The sequence below is a fragment of the Loxodonta africana genome, chromosome 18, assembly GCF_030014295.1.
Source record: "Loxodonta africana isolate mLoxAfr1 chromosome 18, mLoxAfr1.hap2, whole genome shotgun sequence".
Taxonomy (NCBI): Eukaryota; Metazoa; Chordata; class Mammalia; order Proboscidea; family Elephantidae; genus Loxodonta; species Loxodonta africana.
In genome coordinates, this window is record NC_087359.1 from 35,514,845 (window position 1) to 35,532,493 (window position 17,649).

The following is a 17,649-nucleotide window of genomic DNA, read 5'->3' on the forward strand; positions in this document are numbered from 1 at the left end:
AAAGAAGTCAGACACAAAAAGCCATATATCATAAGATTCCATTTATGTGAAATGTCTAGAATAGGCAAATCTATAGAAACAGAAAGTAGATTAGTGGGTGCCAGGGACTTGGGGGTGGGGTGGGGAAGTATGGGGAGTCATTGCTTTGAGGGGGTGATGAAAATGTTCTAAAATTGATTGTGGTGATGGTTGCACAACTCTGTGAACATACTAAAACCTTTAAAGGGGTGAATTTCATGGTATGTGAATTATATCTCAGTAAGCTGTCATACAAAAGGAGAGAGAGAAGGAAACACCCTGACATGTCTCTCCCTTCCCACCTTCCATCACCTGCCAGTGCCTCCCTTTGGTCAAACCTACCCAGAAGCCAGAGGGCAAATGTAGTTTGGGAAATGTGGTCCCCTGTGACACTGAATGGAAACCCTGGTGGTGTACTGGTTAACAGCTATGGCTGATAACCAAAAGGTCAGTAGTTCAAATCCACCAGGCGCTCCCTGGAAACCGTATGGGGCAATTCTACTTCGTCCTATAGGTCACTATGAATTGGAATCAACTCAACAGCAACAGGTTTTGGTGACTCTGAATGGGGCCAGGGAAGGATGGTGACACATCTCTCACTCATCTTTGACTTTCCAGCACCTGGCACATGGTATTCATGCTATACACATTTGTTGCCTCAAAAAATGCCTCCTACTCCTCTGCCTCAGGCTGGGCCCCCTCATTTAGGTTCTGCCAGGCTGCACAGGGGGCTTTTTTAAAATATAAATGGCCTGATGATTCAGGGTCCTGTGACCAGGCTGAGTGGGGCTGTCATTCTCTGTCACTCTTCTCATACTCCTTGGTCCCAGAGGGTGCTGGAGGGAACCTGGGTGAGGCAGGGAGGAGTGGAGGGAGGAGCAAAGGTGGGTGGAACAGGGCAGGGAGGAGGAGAGAGGCTCCTGTCACAACTTAAAAGGGACTCGTACCACTTCCTCCACAGACAAGGAGCCACCAGCAAGAACTCAGCCCCCCCCCACCCCCCACACAGATTTCCTGTGTGGTTTCAGCTGCCCAGAGAGTGTCATGGACCTGGGTGAGTAAGCCTCCTGGTGTGAGAAGGACCAGTACCGGGGTCGCCTTGATACCCAGGCTGGCCCTGTGGAATGAGGGGTGGGGTGGAAGGTCTGGGGGACACTCCCTGAGAAAGGAAGGTCTGGTTTGGTGGGAATTGGCGTCTGCTCTCAGAGAATGCTCCCCTATTCTCCCCAGGTAGGAGAGGGTGCACCTGCCCTTTTAGACCCAGCGGTGTCAGGAAGGACACAGGGCTGAGGTCATGTCTTTCTAGAACAGTAGGAACTGCAGGAGGAGACAAGGCTGAGGTTGGTGGTGGGATTCTGCTCTGGTCAGCACCTGTTCTCATCCCAGATCGGGGTGATGGGTAAGGTCCTCTGAGACCTTGAGGACCAGTTTTATCAGGGTGAAATTCTCCTCGGAGGACTCAGAACCCTACGGTTTAAAATTATTCACAAGTCACCAAGGACTTCTGCCTTCTGAACCGGCCCCCAACTCCATTCCTCTCCCATTCCCACCTTTCTCCCTGTTCTATGAGGATTAGAATCCCCATACTCTTGAGGTTATGAGAAGGAGCAAATGAAAGGTGACTGCTTCTTGTGAATGTTAGGATGTGATACAAGCTGTGGCTGTTTCTCTCTGCTGCACATGCCACCGGCTTTGTTGTTCGTTACCTCTGGCAGGTTAAGGGGTGGGCAGGCAACATGAGGGGGACAGCAAGGGTCATTCAGCTTTGAGAAGCCATAGCCAGGCCCTCTCACACATTCCCCTGCCTCTGAGTAAATCTCCCTTACTCTGCCCAGGTAGATGACTCTTTCCCTTTAAAAAACTCCCTCCTCTGATATAACCAAGCTCCTATGGTTCTGCCTTGACTAGAGAGAATGCATGGGAAGCTGAGAGGGGGCTCTGAGTGGTTCCTCCAGCTCCAGCCACTCTAGTTATAAGTCTTGGCTGTAGAGTCAGACGGCCACGTTCCTAGATGGCTCATTCTCACCAGCAAGCAAAGCACCACGGCGGCCTCAAAGCCACAAGGGGTTGGCTTTAAAAAGTGAAGGTTCCCTGGTGCACCCCGTGCTGTCCTCACCCCCCTCCCCACCACACCACAGCCTCCTTGCCTTCATCGTCTCTGCCTTCTCCATCCGCCTGCAACCCTGGGTCGAGATCCAGCATGCAGCAGTTAAAGGGTTAAAGTGGCCACCCCCACCCCCCCACACACACACACCCACCCACCCACTCACCAACTATGAACTCCTGGAAGGCAGGGTCTGCTTCTTTCATCTCTGTGTGCCCAAGTGCTTGGGGCAGGTGGACAGAAAATATTTGTGGAATGAATGAATGAATGCCATCAAGAATTCTGAATAGATTTTAGTTTTAGGAAATCTCTTCCAACTTCTTCTCCTCCCAGCCCGGCTGTTCTCTAATCCCACCCCCCAGACACCCACTCCCACTGACCACAATCCCAGAATGCAGACATCATCCATTGGAGATCCTGCTCCAGACTCTCTGTATTGACCACCATGCAGGAAATGAGCAGCGTCTCAGTGGTGCACTGTTAAACGTTTGAAAACTGGCTCCCTGGGAGAAAGGTCCTGATTTGTAGCACTTGCCAATTTCCATAGAGTAAATTGCTCCCACCATAGCCAATCTCAAGCCATCAAAGTGCCTGAACACGGGGTTGGGAAGAGATGTGCACAGTGGGCTCCCACAAGCCTGTGAGAGCCAGCTCCGGCACACAGTGCCCTCCCCTGAAACCTAGGTCTGGGGGTGCTAGACCTGGGCTCTGATGCGGGGGAGGGAAGGCCATCTCTGGTCTAGGAGGAAGGGGTGTTCTTGCTGCTTCACTCAACCCGAGAGAGCCCCAACGGCTGAACCCAACTGCCAGCAAAGGAAGCCACTGAGCAGCTTTGCTCAGAACGGCTCTGGGCTCTGGGCCGTTGGGGCGGGTGGACCAGGAAGATTCTGTTCTTTTCTCTTAGTCTGCCCAGCAGGGAGCAGGAGGTGGGCGAGGGGGCAGGGTTTCTATTACACAAAATGAAAACTCCAAACCAGGGCTGAGCTGGCCCTTTTCACTATTTGAATGAGTAGCCCTGAAGTACCCTTCCCACCTTCGAGAAAAGGGGCCTAAGATCTCAGTGAGAATTCGCAAAAGCAGAAAAAAGAAAAACAAACCTGTGAGAGAATCATCTCTCACAAGTTGGCCAGAGATGGTAGCTGAAGGGGATGCTGAAGGCGTTCAGGACCAATTCCTCCTGGCCTTCCAGGAGCTTTTCGGGGGCGGGGGGTGGGGGGACTGCTGTTGAAAATCCCTCCTCTTGGCTTGTGCTTTCTTTCATTCAACTGTCATTTACAGAGGATGTCGGGGATGACCAGTCTGGTGGGGAGAGAGGAACATGTCAATAAGCCACTGCAGCAGAGCGAAAAACAGTGCTGGTGGGGGTAAGGGCGAAGTGCTTAGGAAGCTCAGAGTAGGCTGTAGTGAACATGAGTCAAGAAAGTGTTTAAGCTGGGTTTTGAAGGGTATGTAGGAGTTGGCAAAGCAGACAAGGAGGAGCCAGGGGACCAGGAAATGGAAGGTATGGCAAACTCTATTGTCAACAGAGGCCAACAAGGTAAATGAGAGAAGTAGCATAAGATGTGGAAGCAGAGGGGAATGGAGTGAACCAGAGGATGCATGTCCCACCTAAGCATCCAAATCTTTTTTTTTTTTTTTTAACCCCACACAGCCAAGGCTGAATTCAGCCTTTGGGCTCCCAGATGGTCAGCTCTGGAAAGAGTGATAGAGACAAAAAAGGAGCAAGTGGAAGGGGTGCAAAATACCTGGCCACGCCAGGAAAGAAGATAGGAAGACAGGTGGAAGGGCCAGGCAGGGCTGATCTTTAAAACTTTGTGTGGCACGACTAAGAAGCTCTGGGCTTTATCCTGAAAGCAACGGGGAGCCAGTGAGGTGTTTCTTCTTTAATTAGGTGAGTTAAAGGACAAGGCCTGTGTTTTCGAAGGAGCTCTGTGGCAGCAAAGGGGCAGCAAAGCCTTTCGTCAGGGCAGAGGCAGGGTCAGCTCTGGGAGATATTAAGGGACAGGAGCAACAAAACTGGTGACCAGTAGGATGTGGGAGAGTGACGGTTCCCTTCATGCTCCACGGAGGACCCTATACACGGCAGGCTTGTCAGAAATGCAGGGTGTCACAGTCTGATTCAAGTCTCAAATTCATTTCCCTGGACCTGCGTTACCCCAGACAAGTGGTTTAACCTCTCTGGGCCTCTATTTTCTGGAACTTAAAATGAGAATCACAAGGGGTAGCTCACAAGATGTTATGAGGCGGAGCTACATAAAGACTAAAAGGCAGCACAGTAAAGTGTTTAGGAGTGTGGTTTCTGGAGTTGGTTAGCCTGAGTTCGAAACCAGTCTCCGCTCTGGCCAGTTGTGTGATTCTGGGAAAGCTACTTAATCTCACCGTACTTCAGTTTCCTTATTGGTAAGCGGAGATGCTAGTGGTACCTACTACAAAAGGCTTTTGTGAGGATGAAATGAGAACACACTTATAAGTGGTTTTGTGCACAATGAGAGCTCAATCAATGTGAGGTATATCCTTGGATAAAGCAGTTGATATTATAGTGCGGGCAGTGGTGGTTCAGTGGTACAATTCTCGCCTTCCCTGCAGAAGACACAGGTTCAATTCCCAGTCAATGTACCTCATTGTACAGTCATGACCCATCTGTCAGTGGAAGCTTGCATGTTGTTATGATGCCGAACAGGTTTCAGTGGAGCTCCCAGATTAAAACATACTATGAAGAAAGAAGGAAACCCTGGTGGCGTAGTGGTTAAGTGCTATGGTTGCAAACCAAAGGGACAGTTCTACTCTGTCCTATAGGGTCGCTATGAGTCAGAATCGACTCGGTGGCACTGGGTGTGAAGAAAGAAAGGCCTGGTGACCAGCTTCTGAAAAACCAGTTGGTGAAAACCCTATGGATCACAATGGTCCCATCCCGTTTTCCATAGGGTCACCATGAGTCAGGGGCTGACTCGATGGCAGCTAACAACAGGATTCAACCAGCTCTCACCCACCCTTAGCTGTTGTCTGAATTTGAAAGGAGTTCAGCCAGGCCTCTCACCTTCCCTCCAGATCCCTTACCGCTTCCTCTCCCCCACCCACCCCCCCAAAAAAGAAAGCTGCCTTGGCAGATGATGAAGTTCAGAGAGGGAAGAGCTGGGGTGGCCCTTGGGCTGCCTGATGGGTCGCCACGATTCCCAGAGCAGCCTGGAGGACCTGAAAAATGTGGGGATGGAAGTTTAGGGGTCAGGGGAGCAGCCAGCCAGCAATCTCCTCCTCCCACATGGGCAGGAAGTCTCTCTTGCTGGGGACTCAGGTTGGAGTTCTAGGGAATTTTTATTATGGTCATTTCTGGAAACTCAAGAACTCAGAAAATACCCAACACCCAGGCCTTTACCCCCGACATTCCCAACTCAACTGGTCCTATCAAAGTTTCTACCAAAGACCAGTTGCTTTATGACTTTGTAGTAGATAGGAGTGATCTGACTCATGGCCACTGACCAGGCCCCCTCTGCCACACACCAGAGTTCCCCGCAGTTCCCCTAAGTTTCCCTGTTTGGTTACCTTTCCTGAAAATGGCCTGTTGTTGTCCTACAAGACCCCAGCCCATCCAACACCTCCAATACGCCCAGAACGTGAAATCACCTACACTCACACACACCAGACCCCTGCACCACCACTCCGCTCAGTGCAAAAGGAACGGATGGAACCCAACAGGAGAGGTCGGTGGAGTAAAATAGAAACACGGTTCTTGCTCCTCATGCTTTAACTCGTTTTAACTTATCAAAACTTTGAGGTTTCTCAGTTCTCACTGACAGTCAGAGTGGGCTTTCTCTAGAGTAACCGAAAGCATTTACGTGTTTAAAGAAACCTCGAGTGCTCAACAGCAAGATGAGTCAGTCGGGGATGGGCGGTGCACTGAAGAGAGCAGTTGAGCGTACAGACTTGGCCTCTGGCTCAGGACTCAAGGGGTAATTCAACGAGGAAGGGCGAGTGAGAGGAGAGGAGAGCTACACGGCTACCCAAGAATCCACTGCCACCCAGAGCTTCGAATACTTAGGCACAAGCTGGTGACAATGGGACAGTGATGCCTGTCTCCAGAAATAGAAGATGTAGCTAGGAAGGCAGGTTAAAGTAGACAGTGGACGGTATGATTGCCGTGCTAAGCACTGGACATCATCGTTCGGCTGGATAAAAACAAAAACCAAACCAGCTGCCATCGAGTTGATTCCAGCTCGTGACAACCCCGTGTGTGTTAGAATAGAACCGGGCTCCATGGGGTTTTCGGTGGCTGATTTTCCAGAAGTACGTCTCCAGGCCTTTCTTCTGAGGTGCTTCTGGGTGGACTCGAACCTCCAACCTTTCCATTAGCAGCCAAGTACGTTAAGCATATGCACCCCCCAGGGACTCCCCCTTCTAAAATTAGAAGTTAGGAAAAGTCTATTCTGTCCTCAATCTCTCTCCCTCTTTCCCTTTCAACTTGGTTAGCAGCCAAGCACATTAACCATTTGCAGGGACTCCTAGGGCTATGTAAACCGAAAAAAAAACACTGCCGTAGAGTCAGTTCTGACTCATACAACCCTGTAGGACAGAGCAGAACTGCCCCACAGGGTTTCCAGAGAACAGCTGGTGGACTCGAACTGCCGTCCTTTTGGTTAGCAGCTGAGCTCTTAACCACTATGCCACCAGGGCTCCAAGGGTTGCCTTAAAAAAAAAAAAAAAAGGAACCCATTGCCATCAAGTCAATCCTGACTCATAGCGACCCTATAAGATAGAGTAAAACTGCCCCATAGTGCTTTCAAGGAGCACCTCGTAGATTTGAACTGCTGACCTTTTGGTTAGCAGCCATAGCTCTTAACGACTACGACACCAGTGTTTCCAAGGGTTGTGCAGAGCTCTAAAATTTTAAGAGGAGGGAGGTGGTGGGGGGTTACCATTAGAGCTACGCTTTAGGAAGGAGTGTCTAGAAGTCGCATGCCGGATAACTTTCTTGAAGCAGGAGAAATATCTTCTCATTTACATGACTTGGTGCCCTTCCCCGTTTTCCTAGGAACTCCCAGCCCCAGAATTCCCCAGCCTGATGTATTCCCTTTGGAAAACATTAAGTGTCCCTGGGTGGCACAAGTTGTTAAGCAGTCGACTACTAACCTAAAAGCTGGTGGTTCGAACTCACTGAGAAGTGCCTTGGAAGAAAGGCCTGGCAATCTGCTTCCAAAAGGTTTCAGCCTTGAAACCCTACGGAGCTCCTCTACTCTGACACACATGGGGTTGCTATGAGTCAGAACCAACTCAATGGCAACTTGTTGGTTGATTGAAAAACCAAAAAAGCCAAACCTGTTGCCGTCGAGTTGATTCCAATAGTGACCCTATAGGACAGGGAAAATTGCCCCTCAGGATTCCCAAGGCTGTAAATCTTTACAGTAGCAGACTGCCACATCTTTCTCCCATGAAGTGGCTAATAGGTTCAAACCACTGACCTTTTGGTTAGCAGCCAAGTGCTTAACCACTGGGCTACCGGGGCTCCTTGGTTGGAGCACGTTAACCCAACTTAGGTGTCATACAGCTAGATTTCCACCAGATGGTGCTGTGGCCAAGGACATGAATCACTGGGAATGCGCTCCTTCCTCTTGGGAAGGAGGAACGCTTGCTGGAGAGGGCCCCCAGCCTCCAGAAGATGCTTGAGTCAGGGTCTCAGACTCTTCGTGGTCCCTGCTAAGACTGCAGCTGTGATGGGCCTGCAAGTCTTGCCCGTGGGCTAGACCCTGGCTGAGAACCGAGGGCCAGGTATACAGCGGGGTATAGCCCTTGGGGTGCTCCAGACTGTTAGGTGGGATGAGACCTTTTCCTAAATTACCCTGTGGACTATCCCGCTCCCTCAGCCCTCAGGAAGAAATAAGTTCCAGGTTCCGCGGACAGGTTCCAGGTTCATCCACAAAGCAGAACCAAGTGGTCCAGTGTCTGCCCCCAGCACTTTCTGGCCTTGTGCTAACCTGGGGTCTCAGTCTGCGGTTCAGACCCAAGGGGAGCCTCCTGACTTCCAGAATGTACCCAGACTCTGCCCTCTACTCTGGACAGGGCCAGGCGAGGCCTCTTCCCAAAGCTTACCATGCCTGCCATCCACCCATCTCACAATGCCTTGGATTAGAAAACCAGTTAAAGGAGAGAAAACATATACACATGCCCAAATCAAGCAAGTTTAAAAAGGAGAGTAACCTCAAAGAATAGCCTCCCTCTACCAGCAGATCATAGGAACGTATCTGAGGCCACCTTGATGTCCCTCCCTTGGAAGGACAAGCAGGCCATTCACTCACTCACTCATTCATCAGCACACAATTCTTGAGCACCTCCTTGATTCTGGGCCTGAGCTAGATAAAAGCGTCCCTCCCCCAACGCAGGCTGAGTGGGTGGGACATGGAAACCAACAGTCAGTGCTCAAGGATTGCCTGTTGAATGAGTGGGTGTTGGGGAGCCTGTGGGCCCCCAAAGCACTCTCCCATCATTGAGAGGCCAGCAAGTACACTCATTCCTCCATCCAGCCCTGTGAAGTCACTCTACTTCCTAAGCTGGCCTCCCTTAGGAGACACTCAGGGCTTCAGTCATGGCTACCCACTTACCTGGCTCAGGAGAAATCCTCCCCAGGTCAGTGGCAACTGGCGCCAAAGTGAGGGCATGCACACACACATACTCACCCCTACTACCATTACCTCAGGACATGGGTAGCATGGAGTGGGAAGGGGCACTCAGACCCAGGAATCAGGTTAAGTTGGAGCTCAGCCTTGAGGGCAAACCTGGACCAAGGTGGACTTTACAACTCCAGGAAAGGCCCAGAGGGACCAAGAAAGGAGGGGGTGCCCTGCATTCTGATCCCACTTCTTTCCGGTGACCTTGGAGTGGATGAGAAAGGCCAGGAGGTGAGGGCAGGGATGCTGGGCAGCGGGCCAGGTGTTCAAAGGCACAATCTGGTTCTGCTGTTCTGTTTCAGCAGACACAGTGCCTGGAGCTTGTGATGAGAGTTCCCAACAGCGTCTCCCCCTCTCCTCTGCTTTCTGTAATAACAAAGAGTTTTCCCTGCCAAGCAATAACTTTTTCGCCTTGTCTCCTGCAGGGAAACCAATGAAAAGCGTGCTGGTGGTGGCTCTCCTGGTCGTTTTCCAGGTGAGGTTTCCTGCCAGGGAAAGCTCTATTCCCTCCTCCACAACCCCCTCCTGGGACCCGCCCCTTCCAAAGCCAGAAGTTCTAGTAGAGGAGCTGGGCATTTGCCAGAAGGAAATAGGAGACCCAGACACAAACCCACCAGCCATTCATTAGGCCGATGGCCACCCCTCTCCATCTGCTGAGTGACCCTGGAAAGCCGCGGATGTTGTCTGGACTTCCTTTACTCCACTTATATTAAAACAGAGGGGGAAATAAGTTACCACGACCTTCCCCACCCACCTCCAACATACACCACCCAGAAGAGAGAAATGTGGGCTCTGTCTTGAGTTCAGAGAGAGAGCTGCAAAAGTAAGCCACATCACTTCTCTGAGCCTCCCTTTCTTCATTATCAGGTTTTACACATACGTGCACACACCCACACGTGTAAAACTTCACATGTGAACTGAGAAAAGAACCCTTGGTTTGGTGGCCTGGTTCCTATCCTATCACCCCAAAGTCGTCTCCCCACCCCCCACCTCCCCAGCCAAAGTCTCCCCATGAAGACCCGTCTGAGCTCTGCTGTGGGGAGGGAAGAAAGGATGGGGCCCGGGACAGTGGGGGTGGGGAGGGGATTAGTGCACACACTTTATAGGGACCCAGCGCAAAGGCTACAAAGTCCCGTCCCTCCCCCCCTACCACCGCCGTTTACCACGTTCCGCTTTCAGGAGTGGAGACAAAATCTGCCCGCCACCCCCACCCCAAGTGCCAGCGTTAGAAGAAACTGTAACTTGTTGAGTCCTCTCTCCCATTCGTTGGGGGCGGAAGCCCTGGGAGGGGGAGGGGCAGCTGAGCCAGAGCTGGAAGTGCGGCGCTTCAGAACTTGGCTCTTCCCCGGCCCTGGAGGCCAGAAGGGCAGCTTTCCAGGAGCTCCGGCCAGAGGCAGGCCCCAAACTGGGCACTGTTCCTGAAACCCCAACCCAGAGGTCCCCCCCCGCCCAGAGCTTGGGCTGCAGCCCACAGCCTGGCCCCCTTCTCTATCACGCCTCCCTCCCGCCCGTCTCTCCCCCTGGCTCCAGGGGGCCTGAGGGGCTGCACTGCTGGAGCTGGAGGCTGAAAGACCGGGGCGGGACAGAGGGACAGAGGGACAGCTGTGGCTCATTCTTCTCTTTCACTTGATGTGGCGGGGGAGGGGGGGTCGTCTCTGATGGGACAGGAAGTGGTGGGGCTGTGAGCTGCAGAGATATCAAGGCTGTTGGCTGGTGGGGGGTGAGTGGAACTGCCCTTTGGGGGGTGGGGCGGGGGAGAGGAGATGAGAAGAAAGGCCGGACTGGGTGATGGGGAGCACCTTTCATAGAGGTTGGGGGCAGTGCCCTCCAGGAGGGCCCCGGAACCGGGACCTACAGCCTTGGGCCTTTCCATGGGTGCAACGGGGGCAGCCAGCCTCTTCCAGGGCTTCCAGGCTGCGACCTTGTCAGACAAAGGGGTGCCACTTAGTTTTCTCCTCAGGCTCGCAGTGCCCGAAGAAAAGGCTCCTGGACATCATTTCCACCTCAGCCTGTCCAGAGCAGGACTGTGGTGAACACAGAGACGCAAAAAGAGAGAGACAGGATGCAGGGAAATCGGGAGACTGGGCTGACTGCTAGCTGTGTGACCTTGGGCAAGCCTCCTCACACCTCCCCTTCTTCATCTCTAAGGCTCCTCCAGCTCCCCAGTTGTCTGGAAAGCCATCGTGGAGGAGCTGCTGGGAGCCCAGTGCACTGAGTGGTTCTCCAGGACTTGGGAGGGCAGGAGGGTTCCAGGCACACCATCCTACCCCCTCTGCAAGTATCCCTGGGGTCCTATCTTTTCTTCCTTCCCCTATAGTGGGGCTCAGACTGGTCTGAAAGAAAGCCTTTGGCAGAAGGTTGCAGGGATGGGAGACGACTTTGGAGTGATATGATAGGAACCAGGCCACCAAACCAAGGGTTCCTATCTCCCATGTAGAGTCTTACACGTTTGGGTGTGCACACATATGTGCAAAACCTGGTCATCACCCAACCTTTGCTTTTGCAGCTCCCCTCTCGTCCATGGGAGAGAGGCTCTGTGAAGTGAGCGCCCATCACCCCGTCCTGCCTTCTTTTCTCCACCCCCACCCTACTCATGAGGCACCTGAGCCTCCTATGTGGGGTCTTCCACCCCAGCTCCCTGCCCTGCACGTGCCATTGTCATTGTTGTCATCGCTGTGCACCCTGAGGCACGACTGGCACATGTGCCTTCCCTCATTGATAAAATCACAGCAGTCCGCCTGAACCTTCCCCCAGCCCTGCAGACAAGCTAAAAAAAGCCCTGAGCAGCTGAGCATTGCTGATTGGGATATGCAGGAAGAGACTGCGAGGAAGAGAGGGTGGGAGCACGGAGGGAGAGTGGGAGATGCCAGCCGCCAAGGTGGGGAAGTCAGAGAGGACTCAGTCACAGCTGAGGAGGCCTCAGCCCCCAAGAGCCCCAGCATCCATTCATTCAATAGTCATGGAGGCTGAGGCACTTCACATGTGTTGCTTGAGCTTTTGCTGTGTGCTAGGCACCATCCCACTGGCACCAGGGATCCAGAAAAATCTCCAAGTCACTCACCACCCATGATCACAGCAGCTTACCCCAAACCTGTGAATTCAGTAGCCTCTTGTTAGCTGAGGTCAAGTTGGCCCCTGACTCATGGCAGCCCCACATACAACAGAAAGAAACACTGCCCCCTACTGAGCCACCCCCACAGTTGGTTGTGTATCGGATCGTTGTGATCCATAGGGTTTTTATTGGCCGATTTTCGGAAGTACATTGCCAGGCCTTTCTTCTTAATCTGTCTTAGTCTGGAAGCGCCACTGAAACCTGTTAAGCATTGTAGCAACACACAAGCCTCCACTGACAGATGGGTGTTGGTTGCAAGTGAGGTGCATTGACCGGGAATCGAACCCTGGTCTCCTGCATGAAAGGAGAGAATTCTACCACTGTCCCATCAGTGGCCTATTAGTGGGAGCCTCTGGCCTTCCTCTCCTCTCACTCCAAGCTTTCCTCAACCCTAATCCCAGGGTAGATATTCCCTCAAAAATTGAAGTATTCTGTAGGCCTACTATGTTCTAAAGGGGCTCAAGAAGAAAGACATACACTTCTACTCTCAGGTTTCCAGCAAGCAAAAAAAAAAAAAAAAACCTCCATGGAGATGAAATGGGGCAGGCCATTTCCAATGGGAGGACGAGGGTCTCACACTGACTCAGCCCCTCTGAAGTGCTAGAGCCTGGGTCAGGTATCTGTGTCCATGAGTTCAAGGAACTCTCACAACAGCCCTGTGAGGGAGGTATTATTTACCTGGATTTCACAGATAAGAAAACTGAGGCTCAGAGAAATGAAGTGTGTTCTACCAGCTCGAGGCTCTTCCAACTCCAAAGCCCAGGTATTTCCAGTCCACAATTTTGATCAGCAAATGAAAGGCTGAGATTCTTGGAGCTGACAGAATCAGACTCTTGCTACTCATTAGAAATTCAGAATCTCACTCCCTGACCCCAGCCCACTGAATCAGAATACGCATTGTAAAAAAAATACCCCATACTTCATACGCACTGATTTTGTACTGAAGAATCACCTGGAGAGTTCAGAAGAACATAGATTCCTGGGCTGCACCCCCCCGAGATTCGTACTCATTAAGTCTCAGGTGAGGCCCAGGAATCTGCATTTCTAACAAGTTCCCAGGTGACAATGATGCTAATCTGTGGACCACACTTTGAAACCACTGCTCTAGGTAATCCCAGGCCCCAGACCCCCGAGGTTTAGACCCACCTAGCTAAGCTGGCTATCACGCGGATGACACTGGACTGGCCACCTTTCATTCCATCCTGCGTGGTGTCACCATGAGTCCCAGGGCAAACTCAATGGCAGCTAACAGCAACAACAGCTAAGCTGGACTGTTTTCTTCTGTTTCCTTCCCCCCAGGTGTGCCTGTGCCAAGATGAGGTCACAGACGATTACATCGGAGACAACACCACAGTGGACTACACCTTGTATGAGTCTGTGTGCTTCAAGAAGGATGTACGGAACTTTAAGGCTTGGTTCCTCCCAGTCATGTACTCAGTCATTTGCTTTGTGGGTCTGCTGGGCAATGGGCTGGTCATGTTGACTTACATCTATTTCAAGAGGCTCAAGACTATGACAGATACCTACCTGCTCAACCTGGCCATGGCAGACATCCTCTTTCTCCTGACCCTTCCCTTCTGGGCATACAGCGCAGCCAAGTCCTGGGACTTTGGTGTCCACTTTTGCAAGTTCATCTTTGGCACGTACAAGGTAAGCTTCTTCAGCGGCATGCTCCTCCTTCTTTGCATCAGCATCGACCGCTATGTCGCCATCGTGCAGGCTGTCTCAGCCCACCGCCACCGTGCCCGCGTCCTGCTCATCAGCAAGCTCTCCTGTGTGGGCATCTGGATACTTGCTGTGGTCCTCTCCATCCCAGAGCTGCTGTACAGCGGCATCCAGAAGAGCAGCAGCGAGCAGGCATTGCGATGCTCCCTCATTACTGAGCACGTGGAGGCCTTGATCACCATCCAGGTGGCCCAGATGGTGGTAGGCTTCCTAATCCCCCTCATGGCCATGAGCTTCTGCTACCTTGTCATCATCCGCACCCTGCTCCAGGCACGCAACTTTGAGCGCAATAAGGCCATCAAGGTGATCATCGCTGTGGTCGTGGTCTTCATAGTCTTCCAGCTGCCCTACAATGGGGTGGTCCTGGCCCAGACTGTGGCCAACTTCAATTTCACGAGCAGCAGCTGTGAGCTCAGCAAGCAGCTCAACATCGCCTACGATGTCACCTATAGCCTGGCCTGTGTCCGCTGCTGTGTCAACCCTTTCTTGTACGCCTTTATCGGTGTCAAGTTCCGCAGCGACCTCTTCAAGCTCTTCAAGGACTTGGGATGCCTCAGCCAGGAAAGGCTTCGGCAGTGGTCTTCCTGTCGGCACAGCCGGCGTTCCTCTATGAGTGCAGATGTTGAGACTACCACCACCTTCTCCCCATAGGAGGCACCACTGCCTGGACTAGAGAGACTTCTCCCAAGGCCCCTGTGGCGGGGACAGGGAGCAGTTGCAATGACTCAGAATCCAAAAGCTGCTGAGGGAAAGACAGTTGTTGCCATTAATGTTTATCTCAGAGAGAAAACCTGTGCCTCAGAAGCCAGCTTCACCCCAATCCTGGCTACCTCAACCAAGGCTGAGAAAAAACATGGCTGATAAGCCAACACCAGAACCGGCAACACTCCAAAACCAAGGCTGTTGTCTCCCCAAACCAGAAACAAAAAGTGAAAGAAACGATTCACAAGTGTCCTGGTGTGAAGGAGAAGGGGGTGACGAGAGATAGGGTAGTGGAGGTAGGCTGGCGAGTCCTCTGAATGAACCTTCTTCTGACCTAGAAAAAAGTCCCCCCAGAGATTCCAAGAGCGGAGGCAAGTCTTTCAGAAAACAAGACTTTGTCTCCAAGACCAGAGATGGGGGAAAGACTCTGCCTTATGGCGGAAAGAGGAAGTCAATGGGTCAAACTAACTCTCTCTGAATCCCTCCTTCCATCTCTCCTTTTCCACTGTCATCAAAGCAAGCAAGAAATGGCAGCCTCCAAGCCTCCTTAAAGACACACTTGCCCCCTCGCCTGCCCCTCTCCTCAGGCTGGTCACCTCCCCAGCTCTCTACAGGGGAGGGTATGGTGTTTCCTGCAGACTCACTGCCTGGGCCTGGCCAAAGCTACATCTTCCCAGCCCAGGCTCTGGCATGGGAATGAGATGTGGTCACCCCTACTCAGGTCTGGGCTCTGCTGGGATGGTGGAGAGGGCAGGGGGAAAGGTTAGGAGAAAGGGGTGGTTACAGTGCTGGCTGCTGAAAGCCAATGAGCTTCATCTTTGTTCTTTGCCATGGGGACAGAAAAGCTTGCATCAGTTCTGCTTTCAATTCATTAAAGGAGCACATTTTATTCAAACACACAAGTTTTCCCTTGAGGAAAAAACAGCTTTAAAAGAGAAGAAAAAAAAAAAAACTTTCATAAATGGTAAACGAGTGTGTTCTTGTTTTACAATCCCCCACCTGACCACCCCTACTTTCCTCCTCTCCTCCCTCCCCCGTCTTAATTTCTCAGATGCCCAGAGCCACGAGGTCTTCTGAGTTACGCTCTGAGCCCATCCAGTGGCATAGGCCCAAGAGACTGAAAGACGTGGAAAGAGGGGGAAAATAGGGGGTCCATCTTGCAAATACCCTCCAGAGCTCATGGGATAGGATCCAAGCCTGTGTGGTCAACAGTGGCCCAGAGATGCTGGTCTGAGCTGAGATTTGAAAAGACCCAAGTTGTCCTGGTAAACTCTGTGGCTGGGAACTGGCCCGACCCGTGGCAACATTTGCACACTGATCTGCTTACCTGGGTCCCTGGGTGGCACAAATGGTTAGCATGCCTGGCTGCTAACTGAAAGGTTGGAGGTTCAAGTCCACCCAGAGGTACCTCCAAAGAAGGTCTGATGATCTACTTCTAAAAAATCAGCCATTGAAACGGACTTGCCTTGAGTCGAAACTGGTTTGTTTTGGCTTTTTTCTGCCCACCTGTTCCAATTCAGCCTGGAACTAGAGCTTCTGACCCTTTGTCAGCTCCCTTAGCCTCCCAGAACTGGTGTTTAGAGGGAGGGCCTTTTCCTGGGATCGACAGCCACAGCATCCTGAATTAAGGGGGCCTGGGAGAGGACTCAGAAGATAAACTGTACCCTTTGCTAGATGCTAAAAAGCCAGGTTCATCCATGACCCCCCTACTGGTCACCGCAGCACCAATGGCCCTCTATGCTATGGTACCCATTGTGGAGGGTGGAGATAAAGCAGCAGCCCTCCCTGACACCCGGGCCAGGTATCCATGTCACTGGGAGCCCCAGTGCACGCCCACAGCCCTGACTTCTCCAAGCCGGAGAGAAGCCTTGTCCAGTGACACGTGGGGAAGTGCCCTGAGGTGCTGTCATTCTGGGCCTGGGGTGGGAGGGCAGACAGAGAAGGGCTGAAACACTCATACGAAAGGTCATTCCATCTGTTTTTCAGAGTGAAAAAGAGCCCCATGGAGAATGGAGCCTGCCTGGTAATGAAGCCCATTCTCTAATCTCGCAACTGCATTACATGACCCTCCTCCTCGGATCCACTGGGCTGGAGAGGTTTTTAACTCAGCAAATTTGTCAGCCGGCCTCCGAGCCGGGAAGCAGGGCCCTGAGAGGAATGGTCTGGCACGGACACAGTCAGCGTGGCACAGCCTCCACAGCCATGGTACTAAATATTAAGAGGTGCGGCTCCAGCTGTGTTCGTGCGACAAGGAGCAGGGAGGGGTGTTTCCAGCGTGTGCGTGTTTGTGTGCGCGTGTGCGTGTGGAGCTGCTGGTGTGTGCATCCTAATGAGGTTCTGGGTGGGAAGGCAATCCTCAGTTCCTGAAGGGGAGGAATGTAATAGAGAAGTCATGGAAAAGGGAGCCAGGCCAGTCACACAAACATGCCGCCCCAGTTTCAAATACAGTCTTCTAAAATAACTGGCCGTCTCCAAATATTTACAGAGACAACAAAATCCCCAGCAATGTTAATTCCCCTAGACCGCAATATCTCAGTTCTGACCTCAGCTGTGCAGGCCCTGGGGATGGCCTGACCCCTGCCTCCTTGTCCAACTCTTTCACACACCTACCCTGTGCTTTCCGGTGACCCCAGAAGAAGGAAAGGGCCCACTGGGGAGACCCATCCAGGCCTCCTCTCTCTATCTCTTTCTCTCTCGCGCTCACTCTTTCTCTTCTGCTTGACCTGGTTCACTGCCCCCATGGCCCTCCTGAGCCTCTTGCAGCTTCCCCCTTCATCCCATCGCCAGCCCCATCCCCCCTCATCCTCTCTGGCTGCAACCCCAGGCCAAACAGAAAGTGTTCCCAGGCTATGAATCTGCCCTTTCAGCTAGAAACACCACACCTCTTGAATCACACACTCACAGAGTTGCAAAGGAACCTCAAAGATCTGCTGGTCCAACCCCAGTCATTCTCTAGATGGGGAAACAGAGGCCCAGAGGGAGAAACTGATTTGCCTGAAGAGATATCGCAATGTAGAGCTATTGAGTCAACTTGCTTTGGGAGCCCAAGGGTCCAGCAGGGTTGCAGGAGTGGGGTGGCGGAGAGCAGAAGCTTTGGAGCAGGCCAACTTTAAATCTCATCTCCACTGCTTCCCAGCTGTGTGACCTTCGGCTGTTGCTCAACTGTTCTGAGTCTCAGATTTCTCAACTGCAAAATGGAGAGAAGTTGAGTAAACACTTAGCACAGTGCCTGGAATGTAGCTGTGGAGTGCGGAGCATGGACTCTGCAGCCAGGCTGCCTGATCTGAATCCCGGCCCCGCCAGTTGGCCTGGCTACTTAACCTCCCCCTACC

General features: G+C 52.2%; 1 protein-coding gene across 2 annotated transcripts; it reads left to right on the forward strand.

The window, feature by feature from the left end:
* The first annotated feature begins 988 nt into the window (after positions 1–988).
* On the forward strand, positions 989–15,308 carry CCR7 (C-C motif chemokine receptor 7). Of its 2 annotated transcripts, XM_010594428.3 has the most exons (3): positions 989–1,072; positions 9,204–9,253; positions 13,190–15,308. In XM_010594428.3, exons 1-3 carry the CDS (start codon positions 1,063–1,065, stop codon positions 14,264–14,266), a joined length of 1,137 nt encoding a protein of 378 aa, XP_010592730.1. In that variant the 5' UTR covers positions 989–1,062; the 3' UTR covers positions 14,267–15,308. The 2 variants fall into 2 exon arrangements, with proteins under 2 accessions (XP_010592730.1, XP_023409442.1); XM_023553674.2 differs by lacking the exon at positions 9,204–9,253.
* Positions 15,309–17,649: the final 2,341 nt, after the last annotated feature.